We start from the raw sequence: 27,615 nt of genomic DNA on the forward strand, positions 1-27,615 counted from the left end.
AGTCGAACGCACTGATACTGTGTTAAATATTCGGTGGTACCACAGAACAATGAGGCAGATATTTCAGTGGATGTATAAATGTGAAGCATCTGCCTGGCGTTTCCACTCAATACCAAATATGGTAGTGAGAGGAACACTACTGACGGGCAGTGGGAGAAGATGGAACGAAATGGATTTTTGCCTACATTCTGCGCATTTTCTCATCGATGAAACATTTGATCTCAATACAGTTTTCTGTTCCCCAAACTACAATATGTTATGAACAGAGTGAACTACGGTTGTATACTTTACCATTTGAAATGTAAAAAAAAAGAGAGAATGTATTGAGCGGCGAGTTGATTCTCTTTTATACTATGGCCATAATTTAACAAATGTACCGCTAGAAATGTATTCAACATCCACTGAAGTAACTAGTTAGCAAGTTTACTAGGGGTGTGTTCGTAAATTCACGCTGGCTAGCTATTCCGATTTCAGAGCACTCTCATACGAGTGTGGCAGAGGGCAGAATAACTGATGAATTTACGAACACACCCTAGATAGCAACAGTAGTTGCCTTGGTAACCAAACAGGCTTGCTAGTTCAGCTAACCAAACCATCAGTTCTAGCTTGCTATTATTAAAATCGAATTTAACAAGGCCAATAATGTTTCCCAATTTGACTTTTGTTTTCAAAAGCAGCTCAAACATAGAACATGTAAGAACTATAGCCATTGAATTCTACTTGCAAATATACTGTGAGTTTATAGGGAAATAATACATGCGCTAGAATGCCCTTCAAACCAATCAGAAACGAGTATTCAATAATGCCATGGTATAAAATGTATTATCCAAATCTTTTATATCCACAGATGTTTTGGGGTACTTGAACATATTGGAAATGGAAGCGAACAACTTGGCAGTGAAGCAGCAGGAATTTCGGCAGATTAGTCGTGAGGAAGAGCTGAATGCAACACTACAGGAACTCCTCACTAAAAGAGACCAGTTAAACGTTTAAATAAAAGCAAATACAGTAAGTAAGTTAGCTAGTTCATTTTCTGAGATCAATTATACTGATGTCACATTACCTATCAGTTGTGGTCTGAATCAATGGATGCATATATAGCAGATGGGCATCTGTGAAACTCACTCCTCAGACTGAAGTGTCCCCACTTGACGCTTCAGGAGGGCGTTCACGTGTGTTTGCGAGGCAGAGGTCCTGAGTTTGAGCCTCGGTATGAACTGAATCGGGGGAAGCTGTACTCGCTAAGAAATCAGCGTGACGTCCTTTAAACATACTATTAGGTGGAGGTGTTAAAGAATGTTTAAAAATATTGCAAACCTGTTTGATGCTACTTAAAACCAAGGTTAACATAGAGGGTGCAGCAGATGTATCTGAGAAGTCAATGTACTGTAGTTCAACATTATGTATTTCTTTCTAGTCCCTCCAGAAGCTGAGAACTCTACTGGACAAAACAGGTGTTCCATGTGAGAGGGATGAGGATGACCTGGAGGATGGCTCAGAGAACTCACAACTTCTGCTGTTGATGGCTAGACACAGACAACTGCAGGACCTGCTTCATGGTCACCACCTTATCGGTACCTATAATCCAAACTTGATCAACAATCTATTTGTGTGTGTGTGTGTGTGTGTGGTATATCGCTTCTTTAGTTTAGACCATTGGTTCCCAACTTGGCCTATCCACAGGGGGTACTTAAGACTTAGGTCGTCACTAGTTATCACAGCCACAGAGTCATGATTATGGTCACTAAACCCTGCTTATTTGTACAATTTATCTTACAAAATCATAATAAATTAAACCTAACCTTAACCACACTGCTAACCGTATGCCTACCCTTAAATTAAGAATTTTTACGATATAGCCAGTGACAACAAACGACTCATTAACATAGGCCTACTGGTAAAATGTACATGAGGGGGTACTTCAGGGCTACTCCAGGCATAGCAAAATTCAGTTGGTGGTACGGTAATTGAAAAGGGTAGGGAACCACTGGTTTAGACATTATCACCAACCATCTATCCACACCTCTTTTTCCTTCGTTGTCTTTCTCAGGTGGGTATGATATAGGTGTCTACCTTGAGACATATAACCTGGAGATGAACCTGGGTTCTAATCTGAGAATTTGTCGCCACAACATCCCTCCATTCATCCCCCTGGAGAGGCTGGTCAAGCAGAGCAACATGCAGACAGACGTCAGGGCTTTCCTGTATACCCTCAGCCAATATCTCAATGCCTACGTTGGCCGCAAGCAGCAGCTGCACCTCATCAAGGTATCAGAGTACCAGCCATCCACATTGATATCTGAAATAGAATATTCATGTTATTTGTCTTTTGCAGAACTAAAAATATGCGTTTGTCTGCTCAATGTAAGAGAGGTGTAATAGTCTTTGAATAATATAGTATAAGAAACTTTTGTGATAATGGCTGTATACAGTATGTTAGATCATGCTATTTGTTTTTCGTGGTATTTTGAGATCCTTGCTCTGAAAGCTCCTATAGACAAAATGTATACACCATCGCTCAGACCAGTCTTCTCCCCCTTTTCCCTGTCTGCTTCCAGGAGCGTCATAGCTCTGTTTGGGTAATGGAGAGTAATACTCTCTCTACTATACTGGTGCTGATTTTCACTATACCAGGAGAGAAAGCCGGGGCTGCACTGTGTACACTGGAGTATGCTGACCACACACAATGCCTGCCCAACCAGGTCAACATAGTCTGAAGGTAGAATTCATAAATACCATCTAGATACTTAATATTAAATGACCTTTTAAGGGTTGTTGTTGAAACAACACAGGACAATATGTACTATGCTTTTCTGGAGGATGTTATCTTTAGCCATGTGCATACCTGTTGCTTCTGTAAAATGATTGATACCTTCCTTGCTTAATGCGAGTGAAGCATTTCGCTACACTCGCATTAACATCTGCTAACCATGTGTATGTGACCAATAAAATTTGATTTGATGTGTGTGTAGACATGGCACTGGCCAGTTCTCCACAATGGAAGAACTATGCCCTACTCCTGGAGTCCCCAGTACACACAGCCTTAGTGACCATTAAAAAGACCGGCAGTATCGCTTAGTCTGAACACACAGTATGCTGTAAATGTACTCCAGACTGAACAAGCTATCCATAGATATAATTTTGCTACTTAGGCCTAAAAACATTTATAAATAATATTTAGTAAATGTTTTCCTAACACTTAACTTTTCTTAAAACTGCATTGTTGTTTAAGGGCTTGTAAGTAAGCATTTCACGGTAAGGTGTACATGTGCCAAATAAAATGTGATTTGAAATCTACACTGGTGTTGCTTACCAAGAAGACAGGGAATGTTCTAAGTTACAGTTTGGACTATAATGTACTTGAAAATCTATGGCAAGACTTGAGAATGGTTGTCTAGCAATCATCAACAACCAATTTGACAGAGCTTGGAGAATTTTGAAAAGAATAATGGGCAAATGTTGCACAATCCAGGTGTGGAAAGCTCTTAAAGACTTATCCAGAAAGTCTAACAAATCAAATCAAATGTATTTATATAGCCCTTCTTACATCAGCTGATATCACAAAGTGCTGTACAGAAACCCAGCCTAAAACCCCAAACAGCAAGCAATGCAGGTGTAGAAGCACGGTGGCTAGGAAAAACTCCCTAGAAAGGCCAAAACCTAGGAAGAAACCTAGAGAGGAACCAGGCTATGAGGGGTGGCCAGTCCTCTTCTGGCTGTGCCGGGTGGAGATTATAACAGCACATGGCCTAGATGTTCAAATGTTCATAAATGACCAGCATTGTCAAATAATAATAATCATAGTAGTTGTCGAGGGTGCAACAAGTCAGTAACACAAGAGTAAGTGTCAGTTGGCTTTTTCATAGCCGATCTTTGAGAGTATCTCTACCGCTCCTGCTGTCTCTAGAGAGTTGAAAACAGCAGGTCTGGGACAGGTAGCACGTCCGGTGAATAGGTCAGGGTTCCAGCAGGTCTGGGACAACAGGTCTGGGACAGGTAGCACGTCCGGTGAACAGGTCAGGGTTCCATAGCTGCAGGCAGAACAGTTGGAACTGGAGCAGCAGCACGGCCAGGTGAACTGGGGACAGCAAGGAGTCATCAAGCCAGGTAGTCCTGAGGCAGCTGTAATAAACTCAGCAAAAAAAGAAACGTCCTCTCACTGTCAACTGCGTTTGTTTTCAACAAACTTCACGTGTAAATATTTGTATGAACGTAACAAGATTCAACAACTGAGACATAAACTGAACAAGTTCCACAGACGTGACTAACAGAAATTGAATAATGTGTCCCTGAACAAAGGGGAATCAAAATCAAAAGTAAGTCAGTATCTGGTGTGGCCACCAGCTGCATTAAGTACTGCAGTGCATCTCCTCCTCATGGACTGCACCAGATTTGCCAGTTCTTGCTGTGAGATGTTACCCCACTCTTCCACCAAGGCACCTGCAAGTTCCCGGACATTTCTGGGGGGAATGGCCCTAGCCCTCACCCTCCGAGCCAACACGTCCCAGACGTGCTCAATGGGATTGAGAACCGGGCTCTTTGCTGGCCATGGCAGAACACTGACATTCCTGTCTTGCAGGAAATCATGCATAGAACGACCAGTATGGCTGGTGGCATTGTCATGCTGGAGGTTCATGTCAGGATGAGCCTGCAGGAAGGGTACCACATGAGGGAGGAGGATGTCTTCCCTGTAATGTTGAGATTGCCTGCAATGACAACAAGCTCAGTCCGATGATGCTGTGACACACCGCACCAGATCATGACGAACCCTCCAAATCAATCCCGCTCCAGAGTACAGGCCTCGGTGTACCGTTCATTCTTTCGACGATAAACGCCACCCATCAACCCTGGTGAGACAAAACCGCAACTCGTCAGTGAAGAGCACTTTTTGCCAGTCCTGTCTGGTCCAGCAACGGTGGGTTTGTGCCCATAGGTGACGTTGTTGCCGGTGATGTCTGGTGAGGATCTGCCTTACAACAGGCATACAAGCCCTCAGTCCAGCCTCTCTCAGCCTATTGCAGACAGTCTGAGCACTGATGGAGGGATTGTGTGTTCCTGGTGTAACTCGGGCAGTTGTTGTTGCCATCCTGTACCTGTCCCGCAGGTGTGATGTTCGGATGTACCGATCCTGTGCAGGGGTTGTTACACGTGGTCTGCCACTGCCAGGACGATCAGCTGTCCGTCCTGTCTCCCTGTAGCGCTGTCTTAGGCGTCTCACAGTACGGACATGGCAATTTATTGCCTTGGCCACATCTGCAGTCCTTATGCCTCCTTGCAGCATGCCTAAGGCACGTTCACGCAGATGAGCAGGGACCCTGGGCATATTTCTTTTGGTGATTTTCAGAGTCAGTAGAAAGGCCTCTTTAGTGTCCTAAGTTTTCATAACTGTGACCTTAATTGCTTACCGTCTGTAAGCTGTTAGTGTCTTAACGACCGTTCCACAGGTGCATGTTCATTAATTGTTTATGGTTCATTGAACAAGCATGGGAAATAGTGTTTAAACCCTTTACAATGAAGATCTGTGAAGTTATTTGGATTTTAACGAATTATCTTTGAAAGACAGGGTCCTGAAAATGGGACGTGTCTTTTTTTGCTGAGTTTATGATACTGTAAGTTTATAATATTGATGGACACAAATTGAATTTCTGCTTGATACCTGGTATGTAAAAAAAAATGCATTTTGTAAATGTACTTTTTTGTAAAATAAATGTCATAGTTTATGTAAAACACAAATGCTATCTTATCTCCTTGGTGCTTGAGCATTATTTTCTGAAAATATTTTGGACGTTCATTCACTTATAGACCCAGATTATATATATTCATGAAAACAGAGTGACCAAAGTCTCTCCAGTATGTGAGTACAGTGTGTGTGTGTGTGTGTGTGTGTGTGTGTGTGTGTGTGTGTGTGTGTGTGTGTGTGTGTGTTTGAGAGAAAGAAACAAATTAAGCTGCAGATCCGAGGTAGAGACACTGACTATTCATAGTATGTTAAAGAATTCTAGTGAAGTAACACTTTTGGACCACACTATCTGCCACATTGAAGAACTCCAGGTTAAGTGAATGATCACTTCTACCTCTAATCAGCAATCATAGGATTCATTCATGCTCCTTAGATGCCAGGTTAAGGTTACACACAAATGTTCTTACATGGTCTAAAGTAGCCTTGGCCACTCCACGTATAAAACTCTAGTTCCGCCACTGACTACATGGCAACCTTCTAAAATCGGGTGAAACAAAAACACGATCCTTCTGTTCCTCAGAAGTACAAGAAATCAGAACAAGTCCACTTCTCGTAATCCTCACAGAATGTATTTTACCGATCACTCTTTCCACCAGTCTGGATATCTGAAATGGGTTCCTCAGATTTGGCAACTTGATCCGCTCCTCTTCAACAAGCCGTACTCCTCCTGTAAGACGAGGGGACTTTCACAGAACTGGATGTTTTATTTTCTAACAATACTTTCCTCAGTTTGATTGTTTTGGACAATAGGCTAATCTTCCTCGATTCCACCGTCATTTGTTTCAAGATACACACCTACTTCTGCTTCCGCCATCTTGCCGGTTGAGATTTTTCTTCTTTGGTATATTGGCGATTACACAACCAAAAAACTGAACTACCAAAAAATGACAAAAAAAAATGTATAAAATTAACCAAACTACTTTTCTGTTAAAAATAAATAAATAAAACAGATCTGATCCCCACACAGGCTCAAGGGGAACCTGGGAGGGCAGGTCTTCCGGTGCCAGTACCCCTTGCAAGTCTTTCGACATAAAATCCTTGAGTGCCAAAAGCTTTTCTGCTGTAGCCACAATAATGTCTAGTTTCTTCTGCTTCTTTGAGACTTGTGCTGTACAGTTTATAACTGTGGCAATGAACACAACAACATCCACCTTTTTAACACACAGGGTATCTTTTGTCTGGCAGCAAACATTTACTACAGGCTGTGGTGTATCCACTACCATCTCTTCACTGGCATCATACATTTTCTCAATTATTTTAATTGCCTCCGCATAGGAGATTCGGTTGACCGCTCTAACTTTTGCCACCTTAATTTCCTTCACCCTCACAGGGCACTCCAGGAACTCAGGATCATGATCCAAACCACAATTGCAACACTGTCATCCTTCTACACACCTTTCTTCAGTATACTCTGTTCGTCTGCACACACTTGAAACATGACCAAATCCTTTACAATTCTTACACTGCAGTGGTTTGGGGACGAAAGCTCTTACGGCGTATCTTACATGCGTAGGTATTTGCTCTTTGTCAAAAAACAACAGGACCGACAGACTTTCTTCTTTCTCTCCATTCACCCAATGGGTCAGACGCCGGGCACCAACCACGCCAGGAATTCTCTTCAGTTATTCAACCTGAACATACGTCGTCACCCCTGAGATGACTCCTTTGACAGGTGCTCTACTCCAAAGTTCAAAACACAAAACTTCTGTTGTCCGGATTCTTTTGAGGCCCACTGCAATCTTCCTCTGCTCTTCAGAAATACAATTAATCAAAATGATCATTTACACAAGTATTCTCCACTCCAATTTTAGACCATTTCCTTTTTGTTACAGTTTTCAATACTACTGTTGTCCATTCAGAACATTCATCTTCACCAAATGTATTCAACTCGATGCTTAATTCAAACTCAGCATCCACTTCCGCCATCTTCCCTCGATTACCATTGATTATCCGTCCCGGTTGGGATCCGACCTATTCGCCCATTGACCTTCTCTTCAGTGGGGTTTATCGGCAGTTGGCATCCAAAGTTATTGTGCATTACCGCCACCTACTGTACTGGAGTGTGGGCCAGAGACAGGGAGAAACTATCATGGCACAAGGCGAGAGCCAGATGCAGACATAGGAGGCAGATGGTTGGAGTCTTAAAATGTTTATTAATCAAAAGGGGTAGGCAAGAGGTTAGGCAAAAGGTCAAAACCAGATCAGTTGCAGACAAGGTCATGGTCAAGGCAGGCAGAATGGTCAGACAAAGTCCAGAAAACAGGCAAAGGTCAAAACCGGGAGGACTTGTAAAAAGAGAATGCAAAAAGCAGGCGACCGGGAAAACCGCTCGTTGACTTGGAAACATACAAGACGAACTGGCACAGAGAGACAGGAAACACAGGGATAAATACACTTGGGAAAACAAGCGACACCTGGAGGGGGTGGAGACAATAACGAGGACAGGTGAAACTGATCAGGGTGTGACAGAAACAAAATCCTACCTGCCACCCCGTTGCCCTTAAAAAAGATATCAAAATATTTGAGACTATATCTAATGATGTTCTACTCAATATACTCTTTAAACTAATTTCCTGTATCCCCTTCTCCCTCATACTAGATCTCAGCCTCTCTCTTTCCCTCTGATACTCCCCACACTGTAGCAATACATGCTCCACCGTATCTGTTTCCTGGCAATAATCACACTTTCCTATTGGATGCTTTCCTATTACATTTAAGGTCTTATTCAACTGGCTGAGTCCCACCCGTAATCTTGTAAAAATAGCCTCCCTCTTCTGTCCCTTCCTGCCATCCTCCCCTCCTTGACTTTCCTCTGTACTTGAAATAAATGCCTGCCCTTAGTATCTCTATTCCACTGCTCTTGCCAATTCTGCACCATCACTGTCGATATCAGGCTTTTTGCCTCTGCCTTGCTCATTGAAACTACAACCTCAACATCCCCACTACTAAGTGCTTGTTTAGCCAGTACATCAACTGCCTTGTTCCCCTCCACCCCCACATGGGCTGGGACCCAAGTAAATCTTATCTGTAAACCCATCTGTCTAATCCTGCAATGGGTTTGTAGCACCTCATAAAGCAGGTTTTGTCTGCTATGTGAGCTAAAGGACGGGAGACTCATTAACACTGCACATGAATCAGAGCAAATAACTACTCTGTCTGGCTTGACTTCCTCCACCCACTGCAAGGCCAACAGTATGGCCATCAGCTCCGCCGTATATACAGCCAGATGATCTGTAATACGTTTCCTGACTTCCTCCACCCACTGCAAGGCCAACAGTATGGCCATCGGCTCCGCCGTATATACAGCCAGATGATCTGTAATACGTTTCCTGACTGCCACCCCACATTCCTGCACTACAAATGCTGACCCAGTACGTCCTGTCCTTGGATCTTTTGAACCATCTGTGTAAATGGTCACAAAATCCTGATAATATTCATACTACCCACAGTATCGAGACATCTCTTAAACAAATCAAATGGCTCAACACCCTCCCTATCTTAAGTCTCTCCGACACTTCTAGACAACTACTGGAGGCGAGAGTAGCCATGGTGGATTTACAGAAATAGCTACCATTGGACTAAACTCCCTTCCATACAGTCCCATCTCCTTCGCCTGGGTATTACCCACCCACCCAAAGCTTGTGTTCTGTCTTCGCTCATGTTCCCATCATGCCTGTAAAGTCCTTTTCGCAGGATGAGAAACCCTATGTCCCTGAAGGTTGACCCAATAATTCATATCCGCCATCTCCACCTATAGGGTAGACACTGGGGAGGTCTACCCTCCACTACATATTCTGAGTCCTTGCCCTTGTATGACATCTAGCCTTTCCAATGAGGTGGCTTCTAAGCAGAGCACTGCGTCCATAGTTCCCCTATCCTTCCTGAACCCACTCTGATGTGGTGATACTAGCCCCCTCCTCTCCAGGAAGTAAGTTAGCCTCTCCGTAATCATACATTCCATAATCTTACATACATTTGATGTTAAAGCTATTGGCCGATAGCTTGTTATACTGAATCAGATGTTGGATGTTATGCTTCCTTTTCAGTACTCTAAGTGCCCTGTTCCTACTCCTCACCATTGCCCCACACTCCTCCGTCCACCATGGGACTGCTTTCCCCATCCTCCTCCCTGAACTCTTAGGTATAGCCTCAGTAGCTGCCCCCACTAACACTGTTCTCACCCAGTTATTCATACTACCCACATCCCCTCTCATCACCTGCTCACTCAGCTCCTGAAACAGATCCCCTTTTGCCCTTCCAATCACCCACCTGCCTACTCCATCCACTGACACCTCCTACTCCCTCCGGCTTACTGTCCATACCATGGGGTAATGATCACTCCCTACTGTCGACTCCTCCCATACCTCCCACTCACAGATTTTGGCCATCGCACTAGATACCAGAGTGAGGTCCAAGGCAGACTCTTTCCCTGTGGCTACATCAATCCTGGTCCCTCGGCCATCATTCAGGCACACCAGATATTTAATTTATCAGATTTTCCATCACTTGGCCATTTCCATCCATCCATTTCACTCTTCACAGTGTGTTGTGGGCATTACAATCCCCACACCACATTACCTTACTTCTATCCTGGCCCTCCACCCTCTCCAGCACTTTCAGGTCCAATATCTGACACAGATTATAGAAGTTCTCTACCACTAGCACCCCTCCTCTCAACCACACCTCCACCACCACATATTCCTGTTCAATACCTTTGCCTAGCATCCTGTAAGGAAGTCCTTGCTTTATGAAAGTGGCACATCCCCCCCCCCCCCCCCACATCCCTGTCCCTACGAACCCCTACATATCCCTGTATGATAAACTCCACAGTCGGTTGGAGCCATGTTTCCTGCACACAAATCACTTCAGGCTTAGCTGGCACATCTACTGTACAATGAACCGCTTGAACTCCTGCCCATTAGCCAACAGGCTTTGAGCATTCCATTGTATTACTACAACTAAGATCCAGTAATACATGACTCCACCCTCGGCTGATTGAGGTCATCTTGAACCTCTTCCCATGTCAACCCTGTCATACTCCGATGTCTCCCAGCAGCTTTCATTATTAGCGAAATCCTCTCTGTTTTAGACTCTATTTTAGCGGTGCTATTGATAGCTCCCGCTATGAACGTCACTAGCTTTATCTTATCTATGTATAACATATCGCTGCCCACCTTCCCCGTAATCCCCAGTCTAGATTCTACCCATCTCTCCCTTGATCCTGTATCTCCCTGTACCTGGACCACGCTCACTGCCTCAGCATATGACAGCTTTCTTTGCACTCTCACTTGTTGCACCTCCACTGCCTGCTTCATTGCCTCACACCCACCATATGCCACACTATGAGCCTCATTGACCTAAAAATATTACATTTACATAAGTATTCAGACCCTTTACTCAGACTTTGTTGAAGCACCTTTGGCTGCAATTACAGCCTCGAGTCATCTTGTGTATGACGCTACAAGCTTGCACACCTGTATTTGGGGAATTTCTCCCATTCTTCTCTGCAGATCCTCTCAAGCTCTGTCAGGTTGGATGCTCAACAGCTATTTTCAGGTCTCTCCAGAGATGTTTGATCGGGTTCAATTCCGAGCTCTGGCTGGGCCACTCAAGGACATTCAGAGACTTGTCACGAAGCCACTCCTGCGTTGTCTTGGCTGTGTGCTTATGGGTTGTTGTCTGAGGTTCTCAGCACTCAGCAGGTTTTCATCAAGGATCTCTCTGTACTTTGCTTTGTTCAATTTTGCCTCGATCCTGACTAGTCTCCCAGTTCCTACCGCTGAAAAATACCCCCCACAGCATGATGCTGCCACCTCCATGCTTCACCGTAGGGAAAGTGTTGGTGTTGTAAAGTGTTGGTCTCGTGTTTCATGAGCTGAAATAAAAGATCCCCAAAATGTTACATATGCACAAAAAACGTATTTCTCTCAAATTTTGTGCACAAATGTGTTTACATCCCTGTTAGTAAACATGTCTCCTTTGCCAAGATAATCCATCCACCTGACAGGTGTGGCGAATAAAGAAGCTGATTAAACAGCATGATCATTACACAGGTGCACCTTGTGCTGGGGACAATAAACGGCCACTCTAAAATGTGCTGTTTTGTCACACAACACAATGCCACAGATGTCTGAAGTTTTGAGGGAGTACCCATTTGGCATGCAGACTGCAAGAATTTCCACCAGAGCTTTGCCAGGGAAGTGAATGTTAATTTCTTTACCATAAGTCACCTCCAATGTCGTTTTAGAGAATTTGGCAGAACGTCCAACCGGACTGACAACCGCAGACCATGTGTATGGCGTTGTGTGGGCGAGCGGTTTGCTGATGTCAACGTTGTGAACAGAGTGCCCCATGGTGGCGGTGGGGTTATGGTATGGGCAGGCATAAGCTACAGACAATGAACACAATTGCATTTTATCAATGGCAATTGGAATGCACAAAAATACAGTGATGAGCTCCTGAGGCCCATTGTGAGGCCCATTTTTTTATGTGACCAACAGATGCATATCTGTATTCCCAGTCATGTGGAATCCATAGATTAGGGCCAATTGACTGATTTCCTCATATGAACTGTAAATCAATGAAATTGTTGCATGATGCATTTATATATTTGTTCAGTATATGTAGGGGTAAAAGTGACTAGGCATTCAGGATAGATAATAGAGTAGCAACAGCCTGTGTGGAAAAGTGTGTCTGTGTGTGGCGCCAATATGCATGTGTGTGTGTTTTTTGTGTGTGAGCGTATGTAGTGTGTGTGTTTGTTGGAGTGTCAGTGTAGTATGTGTGAGTGTGTGGGTAGAGTTTAGTGAGTTCGCAAGCCAGCGCAAGACAGTCAATGCATAAATTCAATAAACAATAATAATAAAGGGAGTCAATGTAAATAGTCTGGATAGCCATCTGATTAACTGTTCAGCAGTACTGCTTGCCGTGCAGCAGCAGAGAGAACAGTCTATGGGTGGCTGGAGTCTTTGAGCATTTTTAGTGCCTTACTCTGACACCGCCTGGTATAGAGGTCCTGGATGACAGGAAGTTTGGTCCCAGTGATGTACTGGGCTGTACTCACTTTCCCTCTGTAGCGCCTTGCGGTCTGATGCAGAGCATTTGCCATTCCCTGCGGTTTAATTATGAATCAAGGGTTTGTGCTTGCAACATTGAATGAGTATTTGATAATATGTCTATTATATGCAAACAACTCAGTGTGTGTATACAAATCTTACACATACAGAGAGATAAATGTATACAGAGAAAACATTTAATCAACATAGACTTAAGAGATTTTTTTTTTTAAGCAGATGTCATCCTAGACTGCATTGGTGGGTCCAACTGGGAGAGGATGTGCTATCAGGATTACAAGATGATGTTATTTGTGCAGCAAATTGTTGTTTTATTTAATAGAGTAAGGTTCTTAGGACTCTCTCCTTTCTGAGTTAACTGAGAGGAGTCTTTATGGAGCTTGGGCTGGCAACTGATTAAGTGATGGCTTGGTGATTAAAAACCTACAGCTGGCATTCCATAGATAAGATATGGTGAGAGTCACCAAGATAGAGAGAGCCTGGAGGAACAGAACAAAGGCCTCAGTATTCCTAATTATCCTAGCATCTTGGGTTGATCCAGAGGATCAACCCAAAGTGGCTTATGGTGCCCCCCAATCTATATGGGAGGGGTGGAACCAAGCATTCTGGGTATCAGCTATATAAACTGTGCATTGTCTGTGCATTGTCTGTAAAAGGTAGGCTTGACGGTTTCATTATTGCAATCATTAATCAATATTAAATAAAGATGATTGTTTGAAGAAATGACCAAGTCTCTCTAAGTCTCTCTAAGTAAGTACAGTACAGTTTTTTTGCATATCCTACTCCCCCTGATTAGCCATTATTGACAGCGACCCTAATGTAATTAGGGTTAAGTGGCTTACTCAGGGGCACACAATATATTTTTCACTTAGTCAGCTTGGGGATTCGAACTAGCAACCTTTCGGTTACTGGTCCAATGTTCTTAACTGCTAAGCAACCTACTGCTCTCGAACCTCTAACTCTCACATCATGCAATGAAATAATTATGCCTGTCCCCTACAGCACTGTATTTGTTAATACTTCCTGAATGTAAAGAGTGTGTCCATGTGTTTTTTCCTGTGCAGATCTGGTGAGAGCCTTCTCAGAAAGGGCTCACTTCTCAGACCCTATCACCTCCCCCTGCCTGCTGAGACCTGTGATCGACAGCATGTTTACCCTGGAGAAGATAGCTGATGCTCACAGACACATAGAAGCCAATAGAAACAAGGGAAAGATTGTCATCAATGTCATGAACCCACAATGATGGGACCTCCAGTGACATCTCTCCATCTACTACCAAACTGATCATAGTTGTTTCACACCAAATGTAACATTTGGTTGATCAACTTGGTTGATAATGCATATGACCTGAACGTTATGTGATTCTTATTATGTTGATATTTGTATTACATTATATTTAGTGTTCTGTCAAATTATTCTTATTTTTACTTAGTAGGCTGAAACAAATTGGTTGTTATTGGCATAATACAAATAGTTTGGCGCATCTGTGTTTTCATAAGGCATCAAGAATAAACAGTATTTTTTTCAACAAAAACAATTAACATTGTTTGTAATAATGTAATGCTGTTACATGTTCCACTATATGTGTTCATTTTCCATGTGTCGCGGATAGAAACATATGCAAAGATTCTATGCATATGGCCGCAATTACATTCCAGTACAACTAGAGCGCGTGTGTGATTTTATGCGCAAACCCGCCACAAGCGAACCGGGTGAGTCCAAACCGGAATTGGCAGGCTATAATGACATGTTCTACTTCCTGAAGTCACCGGCAAGTTTTGTTTTGGGAGATTTTGTTTCTGTGAGTCTACACTTGTTAATTTTTTTTGATTGGCAAATGCGTCAATAATAATCGTGCCACGGACACCAGGAGACTATCGACCCCCGTCGAAACAAAGTGGGTAGAATGTGGCGGTGTGTGATTATTTGTGTTTTATGCACTTGACTTCCTCATGCATAGTTTATCTAACCAACTGAAAGCGTAACTTTCCCACAATCTGTTTCGGGATCAGTCTTTAATGGCGGATCGATTATTTTATTTTCATTGTCTCAAATTAATCGACTACAGAGGTTCATTCAACGAGCATGTGTGAATGGCTATGCTGTAGGTCAGTACTGAGTGCGTTAGAGACGTCGACGATGACTATCAAGTGTTTGTTCGCTAACGCCCAGGAAGCTCCTATTCAAACTCCCATCAGACTGCTCTACAAGCATTATAATGTCAAAAGCAGTGGTGTAGGCAGAAATTCGTTAATGTCAGGGCCAGCAAAAACATAGGTGCGCCAAAATGTGGGCACTCAAATAATCATAAAAGCATAGCCCACGCTATACTCTACTGTAATCGATCGCACCCAACAAACCATCTAAAATGTGATTTCGCATTACAGACCAATAGTCTTGTAGGCCTACGTAAATCCATTACTCTTACAAAACATGAGACTCACATAGACCTACACATAATCGGCCATAGGCCTATAATTAATGAGAATAGAACATAGTACCCCGACGTAACAGTAATAATCACAATAGGCTTGGCAATCTCTTACTGGCTCAACCAGGAAATAGTAGGCTAGGCAAGGCTCAGCGACCAGGAGATGGTAGGCTAGGCAAGGCTCAGCGACCAGGAGATGGTAGGAAAGGCTCAGCGACCAGGAGATGGTAGGCTAGGCAGCCACAAATGTAATCATTTAACACTAGGAGAGCTGAGAGCATCATATTGACTCAAAACGAAATTGACTTTAAGTACTCTGCCATTTTTAAAGTTATGTCCTCCCTGCCCTTGACTTTTCCTAAATAAGTCTAACACACTATCTTTGTTAGAATCTTAATATCACAAACATAATATATGCTATAAGCAGTTTAAAAGGACATGTCATTTTTTCCCCCCCTGACCGTCAGGCTAATGGGGGTCAATTTCACGCCATATGTATTGAATTCAAAATAAAATAAATCGTTAACATGAAAAATAAAGTTGAGAATGTAAACATATTTTCGTGGATGGGTGAAATAATGGATGTTGAAATCAAAAACCAAACAACTGAAAGCAAAATGTATAGAATTGTAAACAAAAGACATCAAAAGCAAAACCCCCAAACTTGTAAGCAAATCATTTTAAATGTCAAATGATTAAAAAATATATATATTTGAAAACAAATGCAAAAATCGTTTTCGGTTAAACTTTCCCAGCAACCAATCCTATTGAATACATTTTGCCTAGGCTCTTGCCCGCATGTACTACCTTTTGGTCACGCTACTCGTATCTTTGCTTTCACTGCCGGTCTTTTCGGTTGCGAGTTTTGCCATTCTTTTTCCGTGAAAGGCGGGGTTTAGAGGGACAATGAGTCCGCTAGTTTTGGAGTGACGGTTCAATGAATCAATGATTTGATTGTGTCACTGGCTCTGACCCTTCTAACTACTTAGGTAAACATATGAATTACCTGTTGCACAAAGTTCGGCGGACGCAGGTGTTGGAAACTGGTTCGCCATTGTTTAGAACGTGTGAGCACAGGGGGGTGGATGGGATTCTCTCCTGTCTGAGGCAACACTGATTGCTATGCAAATGGTGGTTGCACCTCAATTTAGAAAGGAACACCGCCGCCAGAGGAAAAGGAAGATATTCCATGATGAGATCTCTCAAGAGGAGACAGTGCAGCAACGATGTTTTGGGAACACAGTGTTTTTTTTGTTTTTTTTACTGCTATGGACAACATCATAAATGACTTGGACGCTAGGTTCCACACCACTGCAAAAAATTGTAGAATAATTTTGTGCTGTTCTGAAAGTTGGGCAGATTAGTGAGGATAAACTCCCTTCTGTGTACCAACCACTGATCATGAAGTATTCCAGAGATCTTACACCTGAGTTTCAAAATGAAGTAAAACACCTGAACACTGTAAATGCTGCCACTTTCCCCCCCTAACTTGTCCCCTCTTGGTCACCTGAATACAATTTGTAAGATGCAGCTGTAAAACATTTTTGGAGAAATGTGCATTTCTTTAAGTATATTTTGCACACTGCCTGTGACTGTTGCTGGTGGCGATAGAGCTTTCAGTAAGCTAAAACTGATCAACTATTTGAGGTCCCAGGACAGGCTTTGCAGTCTTGCCATGCTGTCCATTGAAAGTCAGTTAGCTAGAAAGCTGGACTTCAAAGACTTGATCAGTGACTTTGCTAGCTAGAAGGTTGGGCTCTTGGTGAATAAGGCTGAGCAAAGGCCAGTGATAACTGTTAAATGACATGGCTATGGATATTGGATCACTACACACATGATGCCCACAGGCTGAGAACAAGACTGAGAACAGACTGAGAACAAGATATATCTCAAAGTAATGGCTGGTTTGCCATAAAATTAGTTATGCACAATCAAGACCCCAAGTGGAAGAAACCTATTGATTTGGTGACCACTTGACCTTTCTTCTAGCACCACCATCAGGCCTTTTCATTTCCATTTTGTTTTCCATTTCCATTTTTCCAGCTGCTTATTTTCTAGTTGGTTTGTATACTTAGTTCAAACATCTGCTGCTGATTTTATTATTTTGTTTGTTATGTCATTTATAGATGATAATGTTAATTTGTTTTAATTGAAGAGGTTAATGTATATTTAAGTTATATTTATTTTAAGTTATTAATTTTAAGAGAATTTTCCATTCAAGAATTTTACCATTTAGACTGTAAAATATGTCCTTTAGCGCATTTCTTATAGAGGGTATCAGTCTTGCATCAAATAGTGAATTCCACTTTATGCAGAATGTTGCATGCACAGTGTTATATTTTCACAGCTCACTGTCAGTAAATATCGTACAATAAATATTGGACTACAAGAGAGTTGAAAGCCTGCAAAGGTAGAGTTATTTAAAGCTTTGAATGGGTCGATTGGGTTCTGGAGATGTGTGGTTACAGCAATTGCGCCGGGTTGGTGTGGCCTGTGGTGGTGGGGCCCAATGTGATATCTTTTCATGGGGCCCAAAATCCCTGGCTACACCAAAACTACATTGAAACTAATTTCACACATACACTGAGATTACAAAACATTAAGAACACCTGTTCTTTCCATGACATTGCTTATCCTTGCCAAACAACTCTTAAAAATGAACCCTTGAGCTCTATTTCAAAATATATATTTTTGGTGGCTGAATTACTGCCATTACTTGCAACACTCAAAGCACAGTTGTGTATTTAAACTGAAAATATGCCATTCTGTTCCTTTGAAATGCATTTTTGTTAAATTCATAAATGAATTCCCAAAGACCTGCCCTTAACAAAGTAATAATGAATGATCTTTGTGATGGTGTTTATTTAAGGGAATACTTCGGGATTTTGGCAACGAGGCCTTTTATCTACTTCCCCAACGTCAGATGAACTAGTGGAGACCATTTTTATGTCTCTGTGTCCAGTATGTTGGAAGTTAAAGAGAGATGAGTCAGGCCATGCTTATCGTCAACATCTCTAACACACACTGGTGCCGGGTGGAGTTAATGCGTAATTGATGGGGTCGAATGCAGCCTGGTGGCAGACAGAAACATAATGTGGCACATTTTTTCATCCTTGTGTCATGAGCTAAAACACAAGCAAAGCCAATGATCTTTCACTATATCCTCATGGCATACCAGTCATAGCTGTTGTATTTATCATTGTTGCAGATCTAAAACATGGCGGAACCAAACGAAAGGCCTCAACGTAAGATGTCCACCGCAGGTGACAGTCTATACAATATACTAGGACTGGAGAAGGGGGCATCCGCAGAAGAAATAAAGAAGGCATACAGGTATAAACGGGTGAAAGATCACATTTCTTCTTGGTACGGGACCTCCTATATGTGCACCAAAACATTTTATGGGCCTAATCATAGAACTACATATATAATCCCTGTTAATTCAATAGGATCTCTGTGGGCCTTGTCGTAAAGATTTGTCATTTAACTTTTAAAATGTATTACCTTTTATTGTGGCATAAACACAACCAGTCATGATGCTTTTTATCTGATTGTCAAACGATCACTACAAAGGGCTCCTTTACTAGGCTACCCCGCGTATGTTCATCCACTCGCAACATATTTCCAGCCTCCAAACAGTGGTGAATGGAAAGAGGCGATTGTCATTAGGCCAAAATGTATGCGTCCACTGCTGTCCGCACCCGCGTCTCTGTGTCGCCCACTCATCTCTGCCATGGCAAAATGTCAGTGTTCTTGTCACATTTTAGAGTGTAGGCTATACCACCTGTTGTCAATAGCTCATTTGTCATGCCTCTGACATACGGTAATGATAGTGGTGTAATAGCCTACAGTTTTCTTGACATTTCGATTTAATTATTGTGAAGTTTTACTGGTACGGCATACACCCACTATTTATTTTGCCGGACCATACCGCCTTACTTTCACCCCTGGTTATAAAACTCTCAACCACAGACAAATGCTTTGAGAAAGACTACAGAACAGTTAAAAACACGTCTGTTTTCTTAATGAAAGCACCATTAACAGAAAATATAACATAGGCTGTCCTTACTCTTTTTGGTTTCTAGTAGATAGAAAACAAAAGACATATTTGCATACTGGTAACCTGATTACCTGCTCTGTGGTTTTTGCAAATGAGGTCAAATGATTCTCCTATTATATTTCTAAACTCAAACTTTCCCATGACTTACTCATGGGAATAAAAGCAGAACATGACTTTAAGTTTCCCTGTGACAATATAAATAAAAGTCCTCCTCCTCCCAGGAAACTAGCACTGAGGCATCATCCTGACAAGAACCCAGACAATCCAGAGGCAGCTGAGAAGTTTAAAGAGATCAACAATGCCAACTCCATCCTCAACGATGAGACCAAGAGGAAGGTCTACGATGAGTACGGCTCCATGGGCCTCTATGTGGCCGAGCAGTTTGGAGACGAGAGCGTTAAATATTACTTCCTCATTCACAAGTGCTGGTTTAAGGTGAGAAGTCTTTTAGGGCTTACACATTTTCATATGTATACACTTTGCTGACGCTTATACCCAAAAGTTACTTATTGTACAGTGAGTGAATACTGAACATTTTTACTAAGTGTATGTGATCCCGTTAGAAATTAACTCACGACCTAGGCGTTGCTAAATTGTACTGCATGTTAATCATTAAGGTCATTAGGGTTCACAGAAATCAAAAATCGGGTTATTATAGTTTTCTAACACTTACAAGTGTATGCATGACAACTTATGTCAATTATGACCTGTGTGAAACAAATTCCTTCTTTATTTCCCAGACCCTGATGGTGTGCTGTGGGATCTTCACCCTCTGCTGCTGCTGTTGCTGCTGCTTTTTCTGCTGTGGCAGGTGCAAGCCACTGCAGGAGGAGCACGGATACGTAGACCCAGACGACCTGGAGGCTCAGATCAGAGCTGAGCAGGACAGGGGTGAGTGGGGGCAAGGCCTGGGGGGGTGGGGTGGGTGGGGGGGGGGGGGTGGCGGCAAGGCCTGGGGGGAGGCGCATGAGGGAGTACTAGATAAACCAACCATTTGATCTCAGTCAGTTTTATGGGGATATCCTTTTAGATCTTTAGTTATACAGTGTTGTTTTGAACGATGTACAGTGAATGAATTTTAGAGTAAACTGTAGCATAACCTACCTGTGATTAAAGCACATATTTTGCTACTGGGGCATGCTGTTGAGTTTTGGCCACATGAGAAAAATGCAACCAATCGCACAACCATCCTAAAATCTCATAAGAAATTAGGTGGTGTTTTTTGTCTTACAGTAATGTTACACTATGCTATTATATTTGGTTTTGTTATGTAGAATACTGTCATAATGTGATTTTGCAGACATGTCTTTTTTGCAACTGTATTAAACAAGCACCATTTGCCACCAGTAGCCTGTTGTCTACAAGTAGTGCGTAAAGTAGAGAATCCTGCATATGCGCAAAACCTTTGAGGCCTTTAGCCATTTTGGGGCGTAGTGGTTAGAGCGTTGGGCCAGTAACCGAAAGGTTGTTGGATCGAATCCCCGAGCTGCAAAAGTCAAAATCTGTCGTTCTGCCCCTGAACAAGGCAGTTAACCCACTGTTCCTAGGCCGTCATTGTAAATAAGAATTTGTTCTTAACTGACTTGCCTAGTTAAGTAAAATAAATAAATACAAATTGGGAAGAGGGGTTCAGAAAAGTCAGATCTGCAGCCACTCCATAAGTATGATGTCTGTGTGGGTCAATGTGGTAAATCTTTAGAAGCTAGTTTTAGAATCAGCCTCTTTGTTTAGAGCAACCAGGACATCACGTGCACATGCTTAAAGGGATGAAGTAGAAGGAGTCTGAAAATGTTTTTTAATTTCACAGCCGGTGGTGAGACTATAATAATAATGGCTCAGCCAGGCCCTAGGGCAATCTCTGGCAACTCAGTTGAAACTCCAAACTGGGTCGGCTTTAACACTCTTTGTGCATTTTGTATACTGTATATCATGCTTACTGCTTACGCCCATTGATTAATGCTATTGTGGGCTAGCAGCTTATTAACCCATATGCTTTTGGCAATTGGAAATTGAGCTCCGAATGTGCTCACTAACTCTAACTAAGCTAGTGATTACTTTTGTTGTTGGGAACTTTCTTTAGTCTTTCATGCTACAGCTCTATCTAAAAAGCTTGTCGTGTCTCTTCACACCACTAGCTGAACTAATTCCAATTCCAATACTTTCCCCCATTGCCAACCACGCGTTCTTTGTGTTGTTGACATGATTAAGGCCATGCTTTCATTTTGTTCTGTTAATCAATGGCTGTTTACACAGGCAGCCCAATTTTTGGCAAAAAAGCTGATCTGATTGGTCAAAAGACCAATTAGTAGAAAAAGAATGCAGCCTATGTTTACAAAACATGTTTTGAAAATGTTTATTATCATTGCTAATAGGAAGGGTTGGTTCAAAAAAGCAGAGTAATATTTTTAATTTCATATGGACTAATAAAAGTATATTTTTCTAATAGGTAATTTCTGCCTGCTTGTGTCCTGGCTTGGACTCGAAGATAAGCGCTCAGTGAATTAACAGTACATCTCTGTTCTCCCTGCAGGGGAACACGAACCCATTGTGATCCAGCCTCATGCTGCTGCTAATGAGAAGACCGAGTTCGACCACGACCAATCTGCAGCCAAACCACTCTGACCCTATACTCACCACAGTGGACCAGTAAGAACCTGTCAGCGAGACGTCTTCCCATAGTTTGGTCCCAGAATCTGTTTGTGCTGTCTTGCCTACTCGTATGGTCATTAGGACTTGGCAAGACAGCACAAACTGATATGGGACCTGGCTAGTCTGCCCAATCTGGTTACTCCCAACTAGGGTTGCAAAATTCTGGTAACTTTCCCAAAATTCACAGGTTTTCCCGAAATAAGGAGGGAATAAGCAGGAAATCTGGAATCCATCCAGGATTTCTGGAAAACCAGGGAATGTGACATTACTGTGATCAGTTTCTGTGGTTTGTTTTTTTAATCAGTGGCTGGTGCTTAAATCATGCAGTCGACCCACCGTACTATATGTGGCCAAAGCCTTATATTTGGATATATTTTTATGTCTCAATATAAGGGTCTGAAAGTGGCTCATTTTAATTATAAATTGGGGTCTGTGTTTACAAGAATCGTACATTCTTATGATTGTGCCAAATGCCAAGTTGACCTTAATGCTGAGGGGATCTTTCTTTGTAGATTGAAAAATGTAACATTTTTTAATAGTACAGAACAATATGTGCAGAGTAATGGCTTCTATGCATGCTCAATGGAGAGTGTAGGGAGGGTGTTTGAATAGAAACTGATATACCTCCCAAATGACACCATATTCCCTATGTGTAATGCACTACTTTTGACCAGAGCTATGTAGTGCACTACTTTTGACCAGGACCCATAGGTCTCTGGTCCAAAGTAGTGCACTATATAGGGAATAGGAAGCTATTTGTGAAAGAAGGGAAGGGAAAGCGCAGCCTGAGTCTGAAGTTGTAAATTAATGTGCACTTTAAACGCCTTGTGGGTCGTTCAACAAAATGTGTCAATTTTGGGTAGGGTAACTTGGTAAAAACTTTCACATAATTCTGTCATAAAGAGCACATGTTCAACTTAATAAAAAACACATTTTCCCATTGAGGTTAAATGGGTTAAAATCTTCCTAGAAGTCACAGAGGGTGCACAAAGAGACATGCCAAAATCCTGAATCTTTGCACTTTAGGAAGTCTTTATTAATATGAATAATCAGCTGTATTGAAAGTTGTGGTCTACATTAAATGGCACTTTTTTTTGTAAATATTGGTGCACAATTTCTACTTTAAATATTAAAGGAATGCAAAAGGGACTCATTTTGTGGAACGACCCTTCTAAGCATAATGATCTAGTTATAATAAGGGCTGCTGTGGACTGCCACTACCTGTTGTGTGGGAGCCAATAGTTGCAGCTTTAACCTATGAACCAATGTGAAGAGACGCCAAACGTTTAAATGTGTTTATATGTTTGTTTTAGGCAATATTTTTGTACTGTCAAGCTTTATTTTAAATTTTCCAAAGCTTATGATTCCATACATGTGCTTACTTTTTTCATGTTCTCATATGCCTCTCTTATACCTCCCTCTCTCTACATGGAATAATATTGGAGTTCTTGTAATTTAAAAATGTCTTCCTGACCCATATGACTTCCCATTTCTTCTGATGATGTCTGTCCTCTTGTGTGATCTGGATTCAGTGTCAAATTCTGTTTCTGTGCAGTATAGTGTACATTATAGTTTTATATGGAGCATTTCCTGAGCACACCTGCTCAACTTTTTAAACACTTGGACACCAAATAATGCCATTTGTTGAAAGCCATTGTCTCACATACCAGCAATTCTCAGATTTTAAAGTGGGTTTCTTTTGTAGTTCAGCAGTATCACATTCAGTGAAAACTGAAGAAAAAATATATATAATGCAGTTAAAACATTGCTGTGATTATTTGTCCATTGACTTTAATTTATCTCCCTGAGGATTTAATTGTGGTGGCTTTGTATCAAATGCTGGTGTTATGATATATAATCCATTGCTCATAAATTTTCCCAACCTAATATGCAGGATTCTTCAAAGGCTTTATTTTTTAATTAATGTGTTACTAACATTTAATGTGTTACTACACACTCCTTTAATAAAAATGTTTCCTTTTTGTTTTGATTCTACTTTATATACTATTGACACTGTAAAATATTTATATAAATGTATATTGAATAAATTGGGGGTCATGTAAAAAATTCTCTGCCTATTCTGCTCATTTATTTCTCACAGAAGTTCTACATAAACTTATTTTTCAGGAAAATTCCATACTTCTACAGTATTTGAACATATGTAAAGATCCTTGTAGAAAACCACACCTGATGTACAGGTGGCAGGTTTTCAACAGACGCCGGCATGAACCAGACCAATGTTAAGTGACTGGCAGAGTTCATTTGGAGATTTGTCTTGTAAACTTAAGAGGTAGCAATGCCATAAGGACAGTGGTGTTTCCTTTTAGTTTAAGCAGGCACTTTTTAGCCTGTTTGATTCTTTCTAAACTTTCAGTAGCTGTTTTAGGAGGAGAATGAAATGTTCCGATGATGGATTTGAGAAACACCATCTCATTGAGGATGATACTACATACTCAATTACATTACTGGGGTATGTAGCACTGGCGTACCGGACCCCCCGCAATGAGGGGAGCCCACAAGCTCTGGGGGCCCATGCGCCTGTCACGATATCTATGACATTAAACCTCAAAAGTAATTCATAAACCTTTTTAATTTCCATATGTACTAGGAAGATAAGTGTTTGTTTCTTGGGCTTCAAGAATGGGACAAAAAAATAAACGAATTGAAAGTACAGTATGAGTGGATGTCAGTGAACAAACGTGGCCAACGCTACGACGGGGCCAGTGTAATGAGTGGAGCTTACTCAGGTGTTCAAAAACACAGAGAGCCTGATGCTTGTTAGGTAGTTCTTTATGAGTTTTACTTTAGAAAACGATCTCTCTGCAGAAGTGACAGTTTCAGGTGTGGTAAAAACAGCTTGATTGCTGTAGCAACAACAGGGAAACTGGCCAAAGGGAGTTGTGCTTCAAATACAGCAGTTCTGTAACATCATTAATTGAGGCTCTCATTCTCCTTAATTGCCGGCCTCGACACATTACGGAAAGAGTAACTGCATAGGAAGCTCTGGGGACAGATTGTCTGGATACAGGACAGCCAATAAATTGGCAGATGCAAACCGGTTATCGTTAGCAGAAAACAGTTCTTGAGGACTTGAACATAAAAAGATGTTTGCGATTTCTTTCAAACTGGTGAATTGCCGTTTGAGTTGTGTGGTTGCAATATCAACAGTCTCTTATCTCTTGTATATCTTGTCATGCATCATTCAAGACTAAGTTTAAATTGTGTGCAGCGCAATGGACATATAGTGCATTCTGAAAGCATTCCGGTCAAAATGAGCAATCGGAGGAGAAGGGCCTTGTCAGGGAGGTGACCAAGAACCAGATGGTCACTCTGACAGAGCTCCAGAGTTCCTCTGTGGGGATGGGATAACCTTCCAGAATCAAATCAACAAAACAAATTGTCACAACAGGTGAAACACTTAATTAATTAACACTTAATTGAAACACTTAATTGCAAACCCTTAACCAACAATGCTTTAACATGTTAAGTACAAAATTGAAAATAAAAGTAACAAATAATTCAACATTAGCAGTAAAATATCAAGAGAGGCTATATATAGAGGGTACCAGTACAGAGTCAATGTGCGGGGGCACCAGTTAGTTGAGGTAATTGAGGTAATATGTACATGTAGGTAGAGTTAAAGTGACTATGCATAGATTATAAACAGAGAGAAGCAGCAATGTAAAAGAGGGGTCTGGGAAGACCTTTGATTAGATGTTCAGGAGTCTTATGGCTTGGGGGTAGAAGCCTTTTGGACCTCGACTTGGTGCTCCGGTAACGCTTGCGGTGCGGTAGCAGAAAGAACAGTCTATGACTAGGGTGGCTGGAGTCTGACAATTTTTAGAGCCTTCCTCTGACACCAGCTGATATAGAGGTCCTTGATGGCAGGAAGCGTGGCCCCAGTGATGTACTGGGCCGTATGCACCACCCTCTGTAGTGCTTTGTGGTCGGAGGCCAAGCAGTTGCCATACCAGACAGTGATGCAACCAGTCATGATGCTCTCGATGGTGCAGCTGTAGAACCTTTTGAGGATCTGAGGACCCATGCCAAATCTTTTCAGTCTCCTGAGGGGACAGCCATCTCTCATGAGAAGGACAGCCATCTCTGCAGCACAACACCAATCAGGCATTTATGGTAGAGTGGCCAGATAGAAGCCACTCCTCAGTAAAAGGCACATGACAGCCTGCTTGGAGTTTGCCAAAAGGCACCTAAAGGACTCTGAGACCATGAGAAACAAGATTCTCTGGCCTGATGAAAACAAGATTGAACTCTTTGACCTGAATTCCAAGCGTCACGTCTGGAGGAAACCTGGCACCATCCCTACGTTGAAGCATGGTGTTGGCAGCATCATGCTGTGGGGATGTTTTTCAGTGGCAGGGACTGGGAGACTTATCAGGATAGAGGGAAAGATGAATGGAGCAAAGTACAGCGAGATACTTGATGAAAATCTGCACCAGAGCGCTCAGGACCTCAGACTGGAGTGAAGGTTCACCTTCCAACAGGACAACAACCCTAAGCACACAGCCAAGACAACGCAGGAGTGGCTTCGGGACAAGTCTCTGAATGACCTTGAGTGGCCCAGCCAGAGCCCAAACTTGAACCTGATCAAACATCTCTGGAGCTACCTGAAAATAGCTGTGCAGCGACGCTCCCCATTAAACCTGACAGAACTTGAGAGGATCTGCAGAGAAGAATGGGAGAAACTCCCCAAATACAGGTGTGCCAAGCTTGTAGCACCATACCTGGCCTGTACCCTACCTGCCCTAAGCTCTCCCCTGGCCCCTTACACTAAGCCTGAATTTGTCCTGCTAGGTGACCTAAAATGGGACATGCTTAAACCACCTACACACATATATATATATACACTGCTCAAAAAAATAAAGGGAACACTTAAACAACACAATGTAACTCCAAGTCAATCACACTTCTGTGAAATCAAACTGTCCACTTAGGAAGCAACACTGATTGACAATACATTTCACATGCTGTTGTGCAAATGGAATAGACAACAGGTGGAAATTATAGGCAATTAGCAAGACACCCCCAATAAAGGAGTGGTTCTGCAGGTGGGGACCACAGACCACTTCTCAGTTCCTATGCTTCCTGGCTGATGTTTTGGTCACTTGCTGGCGGTGCTTTCACTCTAGTGGTAGCATGAGATGGAGTCTACAACCCACACAAGTGGCTCAGGTAGTGCAGCTCATCCAGGATGGCACATCAATGCGAGCTATGGCAAGAAGGTTTGCTGTGCCTGTCAGCGTAGTGTCCAGAGCATGGAGGCGCTACCAGGAGACAGGCCAGTACATCAGGAGACGTGGAGGAGGCCGTAGGAGGGCAACAACCCAGCAGCAGGACCGCTACCTCCGCCTTTGTGCAAGGAGGAGCAGGAGAAGCACTGCCAGAGCCCTGCAGAATGACCTCCAGCAGGCCACAAATGTGCATGTGTCTGCTCAAACGGTCAGAAACAGACTCCATGAGGGTGGTATGAGGGCCCGACGTCCACAGGTGGGGGTTGTGCTTACAGCCCAACACCGTGCAGGACGTTTGGCATTTGCCAGAGAACACCAAGTTTGGCAAATTCGCCACTGGCGCCCTGTGCTCTTCACAGATGAAAGCAGGTTCACACTGAGCACGTGACAGACGTGATAGAGTCTGGAGACAC

At 42.4% G+C, this 27,615-nt stretch overlaps 2 protein-coding genes across 3 annotated transcripts; both read left to right on the forward strand.

The window, feature by feature from the left end:
- The first annotated feature begins 383 nt into the window (after positions 1-383).
- LOC123735051 (centromere protein O) lies at positions 384-14,350 on the forward strand. The gene is made up of 5 exons (XM_082974845.1): positions 384-1,008; positions 1,418-1,574; positions 2,051-2,268; positions 2,559-2,719; positions 13,878-14,350. Exons 2-4 carry the CDS (start codon positions 1,523-1,525, stop codon positions 2,715-2,717), a joined length of 429 nt encoding a protein of 142 aa, XP_082830971.1. The 5' UTR covers positions 384-1,008; positions 1,418-1,522; the 3' UTR covers positions 2,718-2,719; positions 13,878-14,350.
- Positions 14,351-14,517: 167 nt separating this feature from the next.
- LOC106603280 (dnaJ homolog subfamily C member 5B) lies at positions 14,518-22,216 on the forward strand. Of its 2 annotated transcripts, none has more exons than XM_014196728.3 (5): positions 14,518-14,710; positions 18,453-18,577; positions 19,526-19,739; positions 20,045-20,195; positions 21,835-22,216. In XM_014196728.3, exons 2-5 carry the CDS (start codon positions 18,462-18,464, stop codon positions 21,924-21,926), a joined length of 573 nt encoding a protein of 190 aa, XP_014052203.1. In that variant the 5' UTR covers positions 14,518-14,710; positions 18,453-18,461; the 3' UTR covers positions 21,927-22,216. The 2 variants fall into 2 exon arrangements, with proteins under 2 accessions (XP_014052203.1, XP_014052213.1); XM_014196738.3 differs by having other exon boundaries at positions 14,572-14,727.
- The last annotated feature ends 5,399 nt before the right edge of the window (positions 22,217-27,615 follow it).

This window comes from Salmo salar, chromosome 01, assembly GCF_965601325.2.
Source record: "Salmo salar chromosome 01, fSalSal1, whole genome shotgun sequence".
In the NCBI taxonomy this organism is placed as follows: domain Eukaryota; kingdom Metazoa; phylum Chordata; class Actinopteri; order Salmoniformes; family Salmonidae; genus Salmo; species Salmo salar.

Excerpts from the sequence above, each read along its gene's own strand:
- LOC123735051 (XM_082974845.1), top strand. The coding sequence starts at position 1,523 with ATGGCTAGACACAGACAACTGCAGGACCTGCTTCATGGTCACCACCTT. Across the intron at positions 1,575-2,050 it reads TCATGGTCACCACCTTATCG|GTGGGTATGATATAGGTGTC; the intron begins GTACCTATAATC and ends TGTCTTTCTCAG. Across the intron at positions 2,269-2,558 it reads AGCAGCTGCACCTCATCAAG|GAGCGTCATAGCTCTGTTTG; the intron begins GTATCAGAGTAC and ends GTCTGCTTCCAG.
- LOC106603280 (XM_014196728.3), top strand. The coding sequence starts at position 18,462 with ATGGCGGAACCAAACGAAAGGCCTCAACGTAAGATGTCCACCGCAGGT. Across the intron at positions 19,740-20,044 it reads TTCACAAGTGCTGGTTTAAG|ACCCTGATGGTGTGCTGTGG; the intron begins GTGAGAAGTCTT and ends TTTATTTCCCAG. Across the intron at positions 20,196-21,834 it reads CAGAGCTGAGCAGGACAGGG|GGGAACACGAACCCATTGTG; the intron begins GTGAGTGGGGGC and ends TTCTCCCTGCAG.